The following is a 14,671-nucleotide window of genomic DNA, read 5'->3' as shown; positions in this document are numbered from 1 at the left end:
CGCCACGCGGGATATGGGAGCGTTCATATGATGCAGTCGGTGTACAACGTCGCTCATGAGTAAAATTAGTCGAAATAACGTCCATGCGAGTGGCAGGAACAAGTTTGATTCGAGATTACAAGAGAACGCACCTCGAGCGATGATGTTAGCGTGTACGCGTCGATTTCTACACCCCGGGGGACCTTCAAGGTTCCATTCACGATATTGAGGCGTGCTTCGTCCTTGCTGCAGATGATCTTGTCCCATGTCACGACTTCGAGTCTCCCGTGAGAAGATAGTTCCACCCTCGTTCGGCCTGTGTCTCCTCTCATATCCTGGCGAGCTGTCACGCATTCGGATGTTTCTAAGGGGGACAAGTCAGTGAACACATCATGTGATGCCCGCCGAGTTTTCCTAACCTTTACACGATCTCACATAGCGCTTCGGGACGCACTTGAGATGTCGACGACAACCGCTGCGAAATCAGTCCAATATCAAACAAAATCATCAATACATTCGCATCATCAATGCAGTAAAGCGAGCCGACCCGTGCGCAATACTTCGCATGGCTTGTCCCGGGCCTTACGCCAGTGGTTTGCAAGTCAAATTGAGGCAGAAACGTGTGGACTCGCCAGAAACGGAACGAGGGAGCGTGTTCCGCTCTCTGGACGAGCTCTGTAAGCGGAGATGAAACGTGGGGTGAGCGAATGTAGGAGGTAAAGTCTCGCCTACAATGAAGCAGCAGCAGAGGAGTGACCTTCGGTTCATTCCTGAAGTGTTCTATCCCTGTGCGAGTTTGGGACGAGCTGGCTGAGTTAATATGGCACGTGGATATTCCCTTGTAACAGCCTCTATACGAGCCGGTTCGTCCAGAGGCAGTGTGCAGTGGTCGCGCGAGCTGGCGCGCGGCAGCATATAAGGCGCCGGGGGGCGTACACGGCGTCATTGTCGATTTCAAGACTCTGTGCCGGCGGCGGTAGCGCCGCCAAGGTGCAGAGCCAGACAAAGAGAAGGTGATGAGCTGGGAGACAGCGCGTCAGACGGAATACTCACCTCTACTGGCGCCTTTCATGACGCGCATCGGGATGTAGTCGGGGAAAGACTGCGACAACACGTCGTCCCTCCCGGCTAGAGGGTACCGTAGGTCGTCGTCGATATGCTCTCGCCGGCCGGTGCAAGCTCTTGATGGCGCGGATAAGTCCCGGAACAGTGATTGGCATCGGGAATTCCTGGAACAAATGTGTACTCACCATTCCGTAAAACTTTCCCTTGCCTCTTTCGCAGCGCCACCAAGCGGCGCATGGTTATGACGCATAAGCGTCGTCCATGGAAGCGAGCCGAGTTCTCACAACGAGGCGAGTGCGCTTCCTACAGCACAATGGGCACCACGTACTGTATTCAAGATGTCGAGTCCTCGCTGACTTGCACACATTTCCTGAATAATGCAGGCGCCGCCCATCGGCTTCGGTCTTAGCTGCGTTCAGCAGTCCATCGAGACAGTCAAAGTATATAACCCAGGTCAGGGACAATTCAGTGTCGATGATACTGTACTCACCATCCTCGCGGACGTGCGCGCTAGCTGGGGCGACTGGCGCCGAGGCCAAGAGCGGGGGCGAAGCTCTCACTGTACGTTTGGGTGTCGGCTCCGAGTTCGAGTGGCGAAGGCATGCGTTCCTACTAGATTAGACTTTGTCGCACGTGGCGCTGAAAGGTGTGTATTCGTCCTTGCCGTATTTGATGTCACGTCTTGGGCTTGTCGAAGAAGGTAGTAGGAGGATAGGCTCGTTTAGAAGGTCAGTGGAGGGTCCAGAAGCACAGAAATCGTACATACTGATGTTCAGTGTCAAGTCGGTACTGACTGGCTAGTTAGTCAGGCAGGGCCGTCGTGAGCTCAAGAGCACGGTCATAACTCACCCACGTATTGAAGCGCTTAGCTTAATACTTATCCGGGCCAGCGAGTCCGGGAAGGTGGGCGACGGGACTTTACGGTGGTGAAGGTACAATGATCTGAGAATGTGTGAGCCCAAAAGAATTAACCGCGATCAGAAACAGAGTAGTTATTTGAGAAAGAGGAATCAGCAGTGCCGATGTCGATTGGCGAGGCGGTTGGGGAGTCCGAGCGTGCTGTGAGGAAGCTGCAAGTTAGCAAAGCCCAATTGTAGGCAAAGCAATGCTACTCACCATTTGACAGCGATGCCGCACAAGGATATGCAGTGGAACAGGTGCATATGACGAGAATCTTCAGGGAGCAGTCAGTAATGGTAGGATACCAACGTACATCGCGCTTGCCTGGTCCTCAAAACATCTTGAAAAACGCATTCCAAGCGAGAGCAGTAGTAGGGATACAAGGAATAAGCAAGAACCGCGCAAGCTCGCCACATCAAAAATCGGTTCGGTCGAGGTTGGTCAGAAGATGTGGAGGGAGGGTTCACAGTCGAGGTGAAATTGGACAGCTAGGATAGATTGGAACGAGAGTGAAGATGGAATCCAGCAAAGTAGAGGAAGGGGATAGAAAGGAGGGAATGGAAGGGAGTGAATGGTAAAGCAAACGAATGAGGAGAGTGGTCGGAATGATGCTCTATGGTTCAAACTCACATTGCTCATATTCGCTCTCGAAGCCCTTGGCCTGGAAACTGGAAACGGGGAGAAAGCCGTAAGAAATGTCGGATACCCGAGCTACCACTAACTTCCCGGGTGCGCAGTCTTCTTCACGGCCATGTGCTTCACATGTAAGCTTTGAAGCAGCTTCGAGGCGGGAAAGAGCTCGAGTGCCTTGCTCGTTAGAGCACATCACCACGGATGACCGGCGAGGGCGAGGTCAATGTGATGATGGGATGCCACGCGAGGTGACACATCGCCCGGACAGCGTGGCAGCTTCTTTCCCACCACCATCACGTCAGTCTGCGCGCCCCGGCTTTTCGTCGATTCTCGAGCCCAGGAAAACCGAGATTGGGGCGTAGCAGTGACGCTGACGCATCTTAACCCTCCCACATGTTTTTTCTACTCCTTTCCTCTTTCTCTCCGGATTCGAACGCCCATCAACTGCCACTGTAGCAAGGACGGGCCGCGGCGACGACATTGGGGCAAGGAGGACGTGCGTGATCGCACTTCATTTTCGACGAGGGCAACATAGTTGACACGCGTCCGCGATGACCCGCGGGCGCCTACGCGGACGATACGACGTCACACGCAGCAGTGCTATCGATCGACCCGCCCCCTCAGACAACGTCTGAGGGCGGATGAAGATTGCCTTAGGTGCAAACAGCGCCTCAATGAACTCTCTCGCGAAGGCAAGGCACGCGCCCCCTCTCGCGCCCATTGGTGTGGACCCCATCCCCACCCCCCTCTCGCGCCGCACATGCTGACCACCCACGATCTAACTGTAAGCGGTCCTGTGCGCGTGGCATGCGTAGGGACTAGATGTAGGGTGTAGGAGCGTGCATACGGAGGCGTGGGGGGCACGGTGGGTGGCCATGGTGACAGTGCGTCGTTCCACCCTCCTCGCTCTCACACGAAACACCCCCGCTGTCGACGATGGCCCAGTCGGGTGCGCCGCCTCATTTACACTCTACATCACCCTCCTATTCCTCAGCTTCTGCGCGCGCTATACGGCGCGTACTGGCCTTTTCGCCGACCATCATTCATCCCTCGCGACACGTTCGGACGTGTACTTGTTGAGGAAGGGGCTGATCGCTCTCGCGCACGATGCACGTCCCGCGCGGTCGGCGCGTCACGGTCCACTACCAGCCGCCTTCCCATTCCCTTTCTTCCTACTGGCTGCGCGTCTACGCGCAACGGCTGACGTGTCCGTCTTGCGCTCCTCGAATATATCACCCACTTCCACTCCGAGCCAATCGTCCTCCCCTACCATTACGGCTCGTGTAAATGCGCTCAAGACGTATCAAACCCCTTTCCCCCCTCTTCCCGCCATATCTAGCTTACCCTGTCACTCATCCTCGCAACCAGTAGGCGACGTGCTGGCGCGACGACAACTCCTATTCGCGCTTCCCGTCGCGCTTTCCTGTAATTTTTCTGCACTGCAGGCTTTAGATGCTTGTACTTATATTTTCCATACCAAACATGTGTAGCTTTTGGGCAATAGCACCGTCAGTCATTGCCATGGTAGAGGCACAATGCCCGCAATGCCCGTCGTTTTTGGATAATAGGGAGGAGAGTCCGAACTCGACTTGACTCGGATCAGAAACGTGTCGGACCCATCTGATGTTCGATCCTTTTGCGTGTTACCACCATGTCAGTGTTGAACTCGAGCCTCGAAGGCCTCTCTGAGGTTCGAGAAGCTCGACTTGTGCTAGCATTGTTGTACGCCGCCATTGCTCGCGCCCCCGCTCGCCTCAGTCATTGTCTGACGTCACTGATCCATCCTCGCGCTTCGCCCCAACCGCCAATGTCGAGTTCGCGCCTCCTCGTTGCGCATAGAGCGCGTCTTGTTCAGCATGAGGCGTGTTCCTCGGACCATGTAGCCACCTATCATCAGTAGAGCTCCTCAAATATCATAAAATCCAGCTATAAAGCTCGTCCTGCCCGTACACGGACCTGAATTTTTTTCTGCGTCCCGCCTCCGTTAGCTATGTCGTCGCGACCGGGACAGTACTACAACTCGTACAGCACGTCGAACGATGGCTTGACATCCCAGCCGCAAGTGGCCTCGCAGTCGTCGGGATTATAAGGTCAGTCCACGACGCTGTCTCATCAGTCGCAGAGGCCTAGCACTTCGGGAATGCAGGTACGTATACGATCGCGTCTCTCGCAATATTTGAGCTGATCATCCACAGCCTCCTCGGTCGCACACGCAGACCGGGTTCAACGGCGCCTACACGGGCTACCCGGCGCAGCGGGCGCCGCAATCTGCGTACCATTGGCCACATTCCCAGCCATGCCCAACTCCCTCGCCGTACCCGCATCCCTCACCATACTCACATACATCCTCCTATCCCTCTACATTGCAACCATCTTCGTCTTCAGCAAGTGCCGCACCGTACTCAGAGGCTTGGCCATATCCCTCTTGTATCACCCACACCCGATGGCCGCACCCCATGCCCAACAAACTACGCATGCCTGTACTTCTTCTGGGCGCTCCTCCGGCAATAAATTCGCCTGCAATCCCAGTAACAACAGCTCGCTTCGTGCATCTGGTACGGCGCCCTCTGCGTACCACTATGATGTGCGATGAACCCAGAATATGACGCCGTCTGTCGCCGCTGCCACCTCGCAGTCACGTCAGCGTCCTCTTGAAGCTCCTCGTGGTCCACGAGACTCAAATCTCCGTCCTTCACCACCTTCTTCTCGCACTCCAGCACCAACAGCTCAGCCAGCGGCTCGTCCCGTCCCGGGTGTTGGGCTCGCTCAAGGAAGCAGTGGGTAGCCTGTCCTTCCAGATCCGATGCTTACAACGCATTTCCGTGATGCTCAAGGCGACGCGAATGCAGAGAGCGCGAGAGTAACGGCGGGCCCATATGGTTCTTCACGCGAGCAGCAGACTCGAATATTCGCCCCGCCGCTGTTTCCGATCCCGCAGGCGACCCACCACGGGAGGAACGTCCGAAAGGCGGCGCTTATCTCTGCTGTAGGCTATGCGAGTGAGTTTATTCAACCTAGCGGAGATGCGTATCCTGACGGTGATCCTCAGCGAGGTGAATGACTTTCACGCCTGGCGAAATGAGACGTCGTCGCGATCAAACATTCTACGCCATCTGCACCGCGAGCATTACCTGTCGTGGAATCGCTACGTCCGTGCCTTCAAGCTCAAGGGGTGGAGTAATCTGCCCGGGCGCGTTTGCAGTGCAGATCTGCGTGTCCCCTAAGGCCCGTTCAACCTTTCGGTCTTCCTACAACTGCTTGTTGATTGGCTTGTGGCTGAGGACATGGTTCGTCATACTTGCTGCCCTTTCATTCTCGAACTCACTGGCTTGAATAGTCGCTCAATGCGCTGGAGTCCCCCTTTTTGCGACGCTTGCTCCTTTACCTTAGAATGGGAAAGATCAGCGACAACGAACTGCCTCACCGAACGAAGATTGCGGACCTCGTCATCCAGCGCTTCAAGGCTAAGTACAATGAGATGCAGAACGAGATCAGGGTGCGCTTTCCCTCCACCTTCATTTCCTGCATTTGTTGAGCATCGCGCAGGAGTCTCTCGGACGTGTCGCTTGCACCACCGATATCTGGTCGAGCGTGAATAGGACTGGATATATGGCCGTGACAGCTCACTACATATCGCGTGATCCCGCATCGGGGGATCTTGTTCTCCGCTCCCGCCTCGTCGCCTTTCGACACGTCCGAGGTAAACACGACGGCGAGAACATTGGTCGTACGTTCGTTAAGATTATCAAGGGAGTCGGCTGCGAAGGCAATGTACGTACCTTGAATTCAATTCAGCCAGTTCATTTGCTTATTCTATTCTAGATCAGTGTCGTTACAATGGACAATGCAACTACAAATGACAAGGGGATGGAGGAGATCGTGGAAGAACTTGAGAAGCTCAACATTCCTTTCGATATCGAGGGGAACCGAATCCGGTAAGCACGCGATCTCATCGCTCCGTTGCACCTCAACTCTCTTCAGGTGCTTTCCCCACATCATCAACATCTCCGTCAAGGCAGGCGTCAGGGCATCTGGACAGAGGATCAGTGCTCTCGACGCGGACTCAGGGCATCTCGGAGAGCAACCGTCTCCCAACGACCGTCAGCGGGATGCGGCATACCTGATGGCACTTGTAACCATTGTGGAGCGCTGTCGACAACTGGTCACAGCTATGCGTGCGTCAGGACAGCGACGTGAAGAGCTGATTCTCATCATAAGAACGGGGAACGAGCATGGGGGCTGGCTGGTGGCTGAGAACCAGAAAGAGCAGCTCCGTGTGATAGGACTGCTCCGCGATGTCGATACGCGGTGGTTTTCAGTGTACCTTATGCTATCGCGCGTGCTTGTGTTGTATTATGTGAGTTCTCCTCCTTGCTTGCAGGCTAGGTGCTAACATGCATGCTTATAGCCCGTGGCAAAGCTTATCTCGAGTGAGAAGTACCGTGCTCAGCTTCAGCGTTAAGCCTTGTCGGACATCGATTTCGAGGCGCTGAACGACTTCTGCGAGTTCCTCGCGTGCCACCATGAGGTTCAGCAAGAAGACGCCCACTCTCTCCGCCGTTCTTCCGCTCTACACCGAACTCATCGACATCCTCAAATTCCTGAAGACACGGCGACGGAGAATTGCGCATGTCTATCAAGCAGCTATAGACAAGCTTTCGGAGTATCTTAATAAGGCGAAGCGGACGCCTATGTATGCTTTTGCCATGGGTATGCGAATCTATCGTGCACCCGAGTACTGCTGGTACTGACAAACCTGGAATTCTTTAGTCATTGACCCTCGCATGAAGTTCGACTGGCTTCGCAGGAATACTGACCCTTTCGAATTCAACAAGATCAAAGCCGGAATCCGCCAAACGGTGAGTCCTCGGTCACACTTATAGTATACAGTGTGCCTGATTTCGTTACTCGTCATCGCAGCTTCTACGGTTTCAGCGGGATGTGCGCCAGCGGCGTAAAGCAGTCGACTCCTCGACCGTTGAACTTGGCTCGGATCGAATCGCAAACGCCTCACTCGGCACCTCGGATGGCGCGAACGAAGACCTTCAAGTAGGCAGTGGCATGGAACGTCTCCGGAAGCGTCGTCGACTGGAGGAGGCGGCTTCCTCCTCGTCGTGCACGTCCACAGCGTCGAGCAGCGGCAGCTGTCCAAACCAGGACGCGCGGGCTTCTGCGGAGGAAGAGGAGCGGCGCCGAGCAGCGGAGGAAGCGGAAAATGAGAGAGAAGTGGACGCACAGATGGCGAGATATAAGGCGCCGGGCTTCTGCCTGAAGCGGACCCACGCTGGTGCGTCAACAGGAAGTTCAACCTGCTTCTTTCTGGCAGGTATGATTGGTCACTTCATGTGTAGTGCGATGTATATGCTGACGAGCGCGATTTAGGACCACGAACACGGCGATCTCTCGCTGTGGTGGCGGGCTGCGATGGATATCCTTCCAGTACAAGCCTCGTCTGTCCCATGCGAGCGCGTCTTCTCCTCGAGCAAGTTGACCGACGACCTCACGCGCACGAGACTCAGCCCGACGATGATGGAGATGCTCCAACTCGTCAAGTACACTTTACACCAGCAAGAGTTGAACTTCACCGATGGGTTCGTGGCTACCGAGGAGGAATGCGTGACGCTTGGCCTTAGCGAGGAGGATTCGCAGCAACTGCGCACGTTGTTTGCGCAGGGCAAGTATGCCGAAATTCAGCAGCTTACGATCGGGACCTGGGGCAGTTCATCAGCGGAGGGGCCGCACAATGTCGAGGACGCTGCTCTGGATTATGGTTTGTACCGCTTGCTTGACCCTCAGAGTCGAATGGAGTTCCTGAATATAGCAGAGTAAATACAATACATATACATTACAGGCATAATTCGATGCAGGGCACGACTGAGAGAGGCATACTACAGCTCTGGGATGAGCAGTACTGCAGCTGTTGGTATACATGCGCGCTGATTTCTCCGCAAGGGCGACTCGACTCGACCGAGTCGATCACGAGGCGTGACTCGAGCGCACTCAGGTCGCACCTCGTGGTCGACTTGGATTGGACTCAAACTCGACTCACGGCAACACTACTTCTTGACTCTACTGAACTTCTTTGCAAAATCCACCTCTCGTTAAGTGACGTAGCTGGCCTGCTTGTCGACAGACTCTGTCGACACATTGACACCCATAACCCGTGCGTCGATGATCTCCGACAGTCGCGTTATGGCCGCTCCTGCATCGAGGATCTCGGCTCCTCGATCCTCTACATTCGACACTTGTATAAGACATCCCCGTGATTATCCAGCTCGGAATGATGGGATTCTATATAGGCGCAATTGCAGCGGGAGTGCCACTGTGCCTTCCGAAAAGGGTGACATTCACCCGTGTGCTACCCTAAAGTAGGGTAATTGCGAAAGTTCATTCGAGAATATGGTAACATTCATGGTGAAGTGGACAAATAACGGGTTACGTTCACCATACACTTCTTTCGGACTGAATTTTCAGTAGGGTGAATGTAACCCGGTATTTGTCTACTTCACCATGACATCCTAGTTACGGCCACCATCTTTTCAGGTGAATCGTGTTCACCATATATCACGGTGACGAGAGGGTGAATGTAACTCTATCTGGGGTGCACAGTGTGCCTCACTGGCAGTGTCTGATTGTCCTGGCCTCGCCATTCATTTATTTCGTTGATATGCCCCTGACCCGGACGCATCCTGGGACTTGCAGCTTGGCCGCAGCGTACTCGAAGAGGAGGCCCATCGACAGAAGGCTCATATCACCCGAGTGATACGTACATCAAGCGGCGGTAGCTAATGAACTCAAATGTTTTTGCTCTTGATGTCCAGTTCGCTTCCGAGAGAGTCATAAGCGCGTCGGTATCTGCACTGCTTCGTCTGTTAGCTATGAATAAGGTGGTGAGGACGCCCGAAAGTTCCTGCAGTATGGCTCATTACTGGTACCGGAGAGTCATCGGACTTTGCCGCACGAGCTCAGCATCGTGCATCAACCCGTATACGCTGGCCTCAAAATCGCACTTGGGCTTTCCATGCCTTCAACCCCATCCGACTGTGCTTCCTCGCACATGCACACAGATCCAGTTTCTGAGGCGCCCGAAATAGCGTAAATGCAGGCGGGTGGAAATTGGCATTTGGTGTTTGTACTATGCCTCAGTAAAGCTCGTAATGTAGTCTATAAGACCCGTATGGATATATCTTCAGGAATGATTGGAGCGAAGCACGAGGCGTGAGGATACAGCATACATCTGATATCATTGCTCTAGGATGCGCCAATTGTCATCCTCGTAGTTGATCGCCAGTCTACTTTCGGCATAAGAGCCCCTCTCCCGTAGAAATTCACCTTTATAGAAGGCAAGTGGCAGTCCGCGAGGCGGTTCACGGTCCACCATGGATGATACGTAAACGCGGCGACGGCGAGATCGACCGATCATAGGAAATATGAGCTTTTCTGCGATTCTGGCTTCATCCACGGTGGCGAGGAAGTTACGCAGCCTTAGACTGCGATATCGTATGTCTTGCACGACCCTCACTTGTTCATCCCCATCATAACCGTCTTCTTCGTCGGACATGCCATCTTCGGTCAGCAGGTGAAGAGCTGCGCAAGCCTCCGCCCACCACATTGTCTGATCTTTGGCATTAGCTGCAATGTCCGGGTTCCGACCTTGCGAGAGGGCTTGGCCGGATTGGAGCATTCCGGCAGCGATGGAGCAACGCACGTCATACTTCTGACAGAACAGCATGAGTGCAGGTGCGGCTTGAGAGAATAATGCCTACCCATGCTCGTATACGGCGCTTGGAGGATAGTAGCGCATTCTTTGCGTAGCTAAGGTCCATGCGCTGCTGCGCAAGCTCTGGACTCTCTGTCTCCGATCGCGGGCGCCCTCGGTGGCAATCTCCCAATATCGTGTGCACCCTATCACGACAAAGACCTTCCCAATCGATCACATCCAGTTCTTTGCAGTGGCGCAGAATGAGATGTCTCTCGGCATCGCAACGGGCCTTCCTTGCTAGCAGACTGATGACATCCAAATTCCAGGGAGACCACTTCATGTGTAAAAGGGTGCCAGCCGAGGTATCCAGCCGGATAGGACCCTCCGTTAGGTTTGGTCCAGCAGCTACCGTATCCTGGCGGTAGGCAGCCAGACGTTCCTGAGAGCAAGAAGGCTGCTTCCATGCGTCTTTGAGGTTGTTGATATGGAGGGCTTCGCGCAGCAACCTCCTCACAAAGTCCTTGTTGAATGTCAGTGAAAGTATGACGGCCTGATACCGAACACAAGAACCGCGATGCATGTCTTCATATCCAGCCCCTCGAGACTCTATTCGGCCAGTAAGTCATACCACGCAAGCAGGTCATAAGCAAGCACTCACAAGTTCAGGTGCCTTCGCTGAAGGACCAGAAACGTTGAAAGGCCTCAAGGGCGCTGCAGGGTTCGGATCCGTCTAAGGATTGCAATTCAGTTTGCTGACGAGCATAATAGCGCGGTCATACAGTTTGAGATAATTGCAGGGCGTTACCCAGTACGGGCTTGGGCTTTGAGGTTCTTGCAGTGAACAACGAGGCAATATCCTTGAAGGACACATGCAGTGGGTCACAGCAACAGTAAGCGGAAGTTATCTTACATCATACGTCAAGTTCTGAATCCAAGTCTCCATTGATGTATCTGAGCCTCTGTGAGGTGAGATCACGGCCTAATCGAAGATTAGGTGCGTGCTAGGCCATAACTTTTTCAGAAATCACCGGATCCTGATTCAAACCAGCCCTTCTATTCTGTGAGGCACTTGGGCAGCCTCCCGGTGGATCATCCTAGAGCGGGTGGTTAATAGCTGATTGAGAATATCAAACGTTCAGACCTTGGGGGCAAAGAGGTGCCTGATGTTATGCTCGTTGAGATGCGCAAGGGGCAATCCAGTCTTCTCAATGAGCTCGCGCTCAGCATCTGTTTGCGGAGGAAGAGACTGATCCGCCTAAACAGAGGGATTGTTAATGAAGTCGTAAACGTCGGTGAGTAGAAGTCTACCTTTCGACGTTTGTATTGTTCAAGAAATACATCCGTCTTTGGTTTTGCATATGCTTGTGATTGGGGACGAAAGAGCTAATATTACCGTCAGAAATACTGAATCCGCTGTAGATGATGAGTACACGGCCAAACTTGCATACCTTCTTTACTTCTTCGATGTCAAAATGCCGCAGTATTTCGTCATCCTTCCAGATGCTGCTTGAAGCCATACAGAATCTCTGGTAGGCTTAGTATACTGACAGGACGCCCAAATACTGCCTTCCCTCAGTACCGAGCGAGTGCCGATCGTAAAGGGAGACAAAGGCGATGATGGTCACTTGTGTTATCACGCCATGCTACTACCCTGACACGTGACGCGGGCGGCATTTGTGAGTCTGGCAAGTCCAAGGAACGACCTTGGTTCGATTGGCCACCTTCCACACCTGCAAAGCCTTACAAGCGTACACTGCTCCATCATCCGAGCATCAAGGACGATTTTTGGAGGGGGAAGGGGACTCGTTGACACTGCTTGAGTACCCTGCGAGCACAGGATGCCTCCAGAACACGTATCCACGGCTGATCAGCGAGATCTTCCTCTTGCGGTACTTCTTCTCACTGGTTCATGCTGTCTATGACGCGTACGACGCCAATGCTGCTTGTACTCCCCTGTCGTGTTTGCGGTAAGCGATCTTACACAGTTCACGTGTTACTTTGTCCCAGAGCGGGAACGCACTCGTGGCCGACCTTAGCAAACGGCAACGCTATACCTACATCGGAACGCAATGATTTCACAGGGGGTTCGGACCAGTCAAGAGGGCTCCATAGTCGTCTGCTACCACACGCAACAAGAAAGAGAAGGTAACACCCTTTCGGGGATAAATTATATACCGGCGCGTCGTGCAGGCGACCTGAGCGCTGAGCGCTGAGCCTCCATCGCCCAGGTAAACCTCATAGCCACTGCAGCCTCCGCGCATAGCCGGCTGTAAAGAGGTGGCCCCAGATATGTTATCTCTACATGCCGGAGGTCAGCTGCGGAATGAACGTAGATGAGGGGAGTGGTGGCCTACCGTGAACATGATCCAAGGAGCGGTACAGCCCTCGACCTCCCAGAGCATTATAGTTTGGCAAGCGACGACTTCTTCCCACGCCCGCTGACTGTCTTCCCCTGTGGACGAGATGCGGGGAATGAAGGGAAAATACATTGCCATGAACATGGCGGTGAATATGGTTTCCTTACCAATGGCAATGGGCGAGTTGAGGAAATTGATGTGCTGAAGGGTGTGGTGTCTGACGTCCGCTTTCTTGATCGGGAAGGCGATGGAAGTCGAGTGCAGCGCGATGGTGAGCTGCTCGAGGTCCTTGCAATGACGTACGAGATATATGAGTCCCTTGAGAGTGCAGAGCGTTGTCGTGGAAGTGCTGCCTTCCAGATGGAGGGAGCGTATCTGCCGCCAGGCGAGTGCTAAGGACTGAAGATCGTCGTCACATATCTCTAGTGGACCGTTCAGCACTATGACGACGTGGCGAAGGTTGACGAAGCTGAGGTACGGGTGGAGGTCTCGCATCGTGAGGGCGTCTGACTGGATGCCCGATGGTTGGCTGTCCCTATCGGATCTCAGGATAAGGTCCACCAGGGTGAACGCGGAGCACTGCTCTCGCATCTGTTCGCCCATGTTCCTCGTGCGAAGTGTGTCTCGAAGGCCTTCGATGTGCATCCTGGATATGGGCGAGTAGCACATGGCGCCAGACTGAGAGCCGAAGGCGAGGACTGCAGCCACCTCATGCATGCTTGTGGCATGCACGCATATGTTTAGCGCCCGAAGAGACGACAATTCCTTCTGCCAACAGCACGGCAACGATTCGCCTGCAAGACAGCATAGATCGAGGATTGTCAGATGGGGAAGGGAATGTATGGCCGCCACAGCGTTGGCATCAATGCGCCCCTGCAGCGACAGCCTCTTTAAGCTCTTCCACCCAGCAATGATGTTGGCGACCGGCCAGAGAGGAAAGTCCGGCGGCAGCCGAAGTGAGAACATGGCAACGTTGAAGTTGCCCTGCCTCTTGAGCGACGAGATAGCAGTCGTAAGCAGACCCATGGCATCTCGCGAGACATCGTCGGAAGAGTCCACCATATCTATGACCAAGCTGAGCAGCGATGGCGGGACTACACGATAAAGATAGAGTACGTGTTCTGAAAGTCCCATGTGATGGAAATGGCGTAAATTGGGGAATAGATTGTTGCCAAGTGCGGTGATGACCATCGATAACACGCGTCCAGTGATGCCAATCGAGGATGGACGGACGACCAAGCGCTGGACAAATTGGCCATAATAGCGAACGCGATCAACGTCCTCGGGATCAATCATGCCGCTCCGTAGGGCATCGCCCTTTGATGAGCTTAGCCGGTGGTCCATAACTATTCCTTTGAGAACTCACCGCATGATCCCCCTTGGCCAGGAGGCTGCTGATAGCACCGAAGTTCTCCAGCTCGTACCAAAGGCATCCGAGAGCAGGCTCAGAGAGCTGCGTGCATGTCCCAGCAAGAGCAACAAGCGCCGTCGGTGGAAGCTGCTTGAAGATGGCGGCGCGAAGCTCAGGCGTTCTGAGAGCGACGTGCATGCTGGTGAGATTTGCAGACGTCTGAAGAACTGTTGAGTGCTAGGAATTATCCCACTGGCATTCTGTAGCTCACGAGAGTTATTGTCGCGCAGGTTGAAAGCTGGAAGAGTTGCTGGGAGGAGCCAAGCCAGAAAACAAAGGGGACGATGTGCGACAACGCATCACGTGCAGAGGCGGCAGTGAATCACAACCAATCAACGTGACACGCATCCATTGTCACCAACTCAAACTGCGGTGACCGCCGACCGCGTGGGGATACTCGTAAGCAGGAGGTACGTAGCGCTGTGGTTCTCTGCTGAGAAGGCTTTCATGGCGCCTCGAATTCGAGGCGAGCCGTTCTCGAGCAGCCGTGAATTCACGGCTGCGCTTCGTAGCGAGGAGTGACCTTCACGCACCCTCCTGGCCCCTGCTCCAAACGTCCTTGACGTTGAGTAGGGCTGGTGAGGGTTGGAGTGGATAATGGTGTCCTATATTTTGTAAGGCGGC

General features: G+C 54.1%; 5 protein-coding genes across 5 annotated transcripts; 2 read left to right on the top strand and 3 right to left on the bottom strand.

Annotated features, from left to right (window-relative positions):
* Positions 1–830: 830 nt before the first annotated feature.
* Positions 831–2,871, bottom strand: SCHCODRAFT_02597370 (uncharacterized protein; the record flags this gene model as incomplete). Its single annotated transcript, XM_003033647.1, has 9 exons — positions 831–1,000; positions 1,033–1,208; positions 1,230–1,323; positions 1,373–1,453; positions 1,535–1,656; positions 2,161–2,218; positions 2,258–2,284; positions 2,575–2,612; positions 2,774–2,871. The coding sequence occupies 9 exons, from the start codon at positions 2,869–2,871 to the stop codon at positions 831–833; spliced, it is 864 nt and encodes a 287-aa protein (XP_003033693.1).
* A 3,082-nt stretch (positions 2,872–5,953) lies between these two features.
* On the top strand, positions 5,954–6,216 carry SCHCODRAFT_02441280 (uncharacterized protein; the record flags this gene model as incomplete). The annotated part of the gene is made up of 2 exons (XM_003034204.1): positions 5,954–6,073; positions 6,124–6,216. Coding segments are annotated over 2 exons (213 nt in total), but the record flags the coding sequence as incomplete, so codon positions are not given.
* Positions 6,217–6,730: 514 nt separating this feature from the next.
* On the top strand, positions 6,731–6,928 carry SCHCODRAFT_02468426 (uncharacterized protein; the record flags this gene model as incomplete). Its single annotated transcript, XM_050342672.1, has 1 exon — positions 6,731–6,928. A coding segment is annotated over one exon (198 nt), but the record flags the coding sequence as incomplete, so codon positions are not given.
* A 2,892-nt stretch (positions 6,929–9,820) lies between these two features.
* On the bottom strand, positions 9,821–11,796 carry SCHCODRAFT_02492533 (uncharacterized protein; the record flags this gene model as incomplete). Its single annotated transcript, XM_003033646.2, has 10 exons — positions 9,821–10,294; positions 10,344–10,799; positions 10,850–10,885; positions 10,938–11,009; positions 11,059–11,136; positions 11,190–11,258; positions 11,308–11,373; positions 11,421–11,534; positions 11,588–11,662; positions 11,728–11,796. 10 exons carry the CDS (start codon positions 11,794–11,796, stop codon positions 9,821–9,823), a joined length of 1,509 nt encoding a protein of 502 aa, XP_003033692.1.
* A 795-nt stretch (positions 11,797–12,591) lies between these two features.
* Positions 12,592–14,185, bottom strand: SCHCODRAFT_02492213 (uncharacterized protein; the record flags this gene model as incomplete). Its single annotated transcript, XM_003033645.2, has 2 exons — positions 12,592–13,953; positions 14,003–14,185. The coding sequence occupies 2 exons, from the start codon at positions 14,183–14,185 to the stop codon at positions 12,592–12,594; spliced, it is 1,545 nt and encodes a 514-aa protein (XP_003033691.1).
* Positions 14,186–14,671: the final 486 nt, after the last annotated feature.

Source organism: Schizophyllum commune, assembly GCF_000143185.2.
Source record: "Schizophyllum commune H4-8 unplaced genomic scaffold SCHCOscaffold_3, whole genome shotgun sequence".
Taxonomy (NCBI): domain Eukaryota; kingdom Fungi; phylum Basidiomycota; class Agaricomycetes; order Agaricales; family Schizophyllaceae; genus Schizophyllum; species Schizophyllum commune.
The sequence above is the reverse complement of the archived record's forward strand: the minus strand, read 5'-3'. Positions and strand labels throughout refer to the sequence as shown.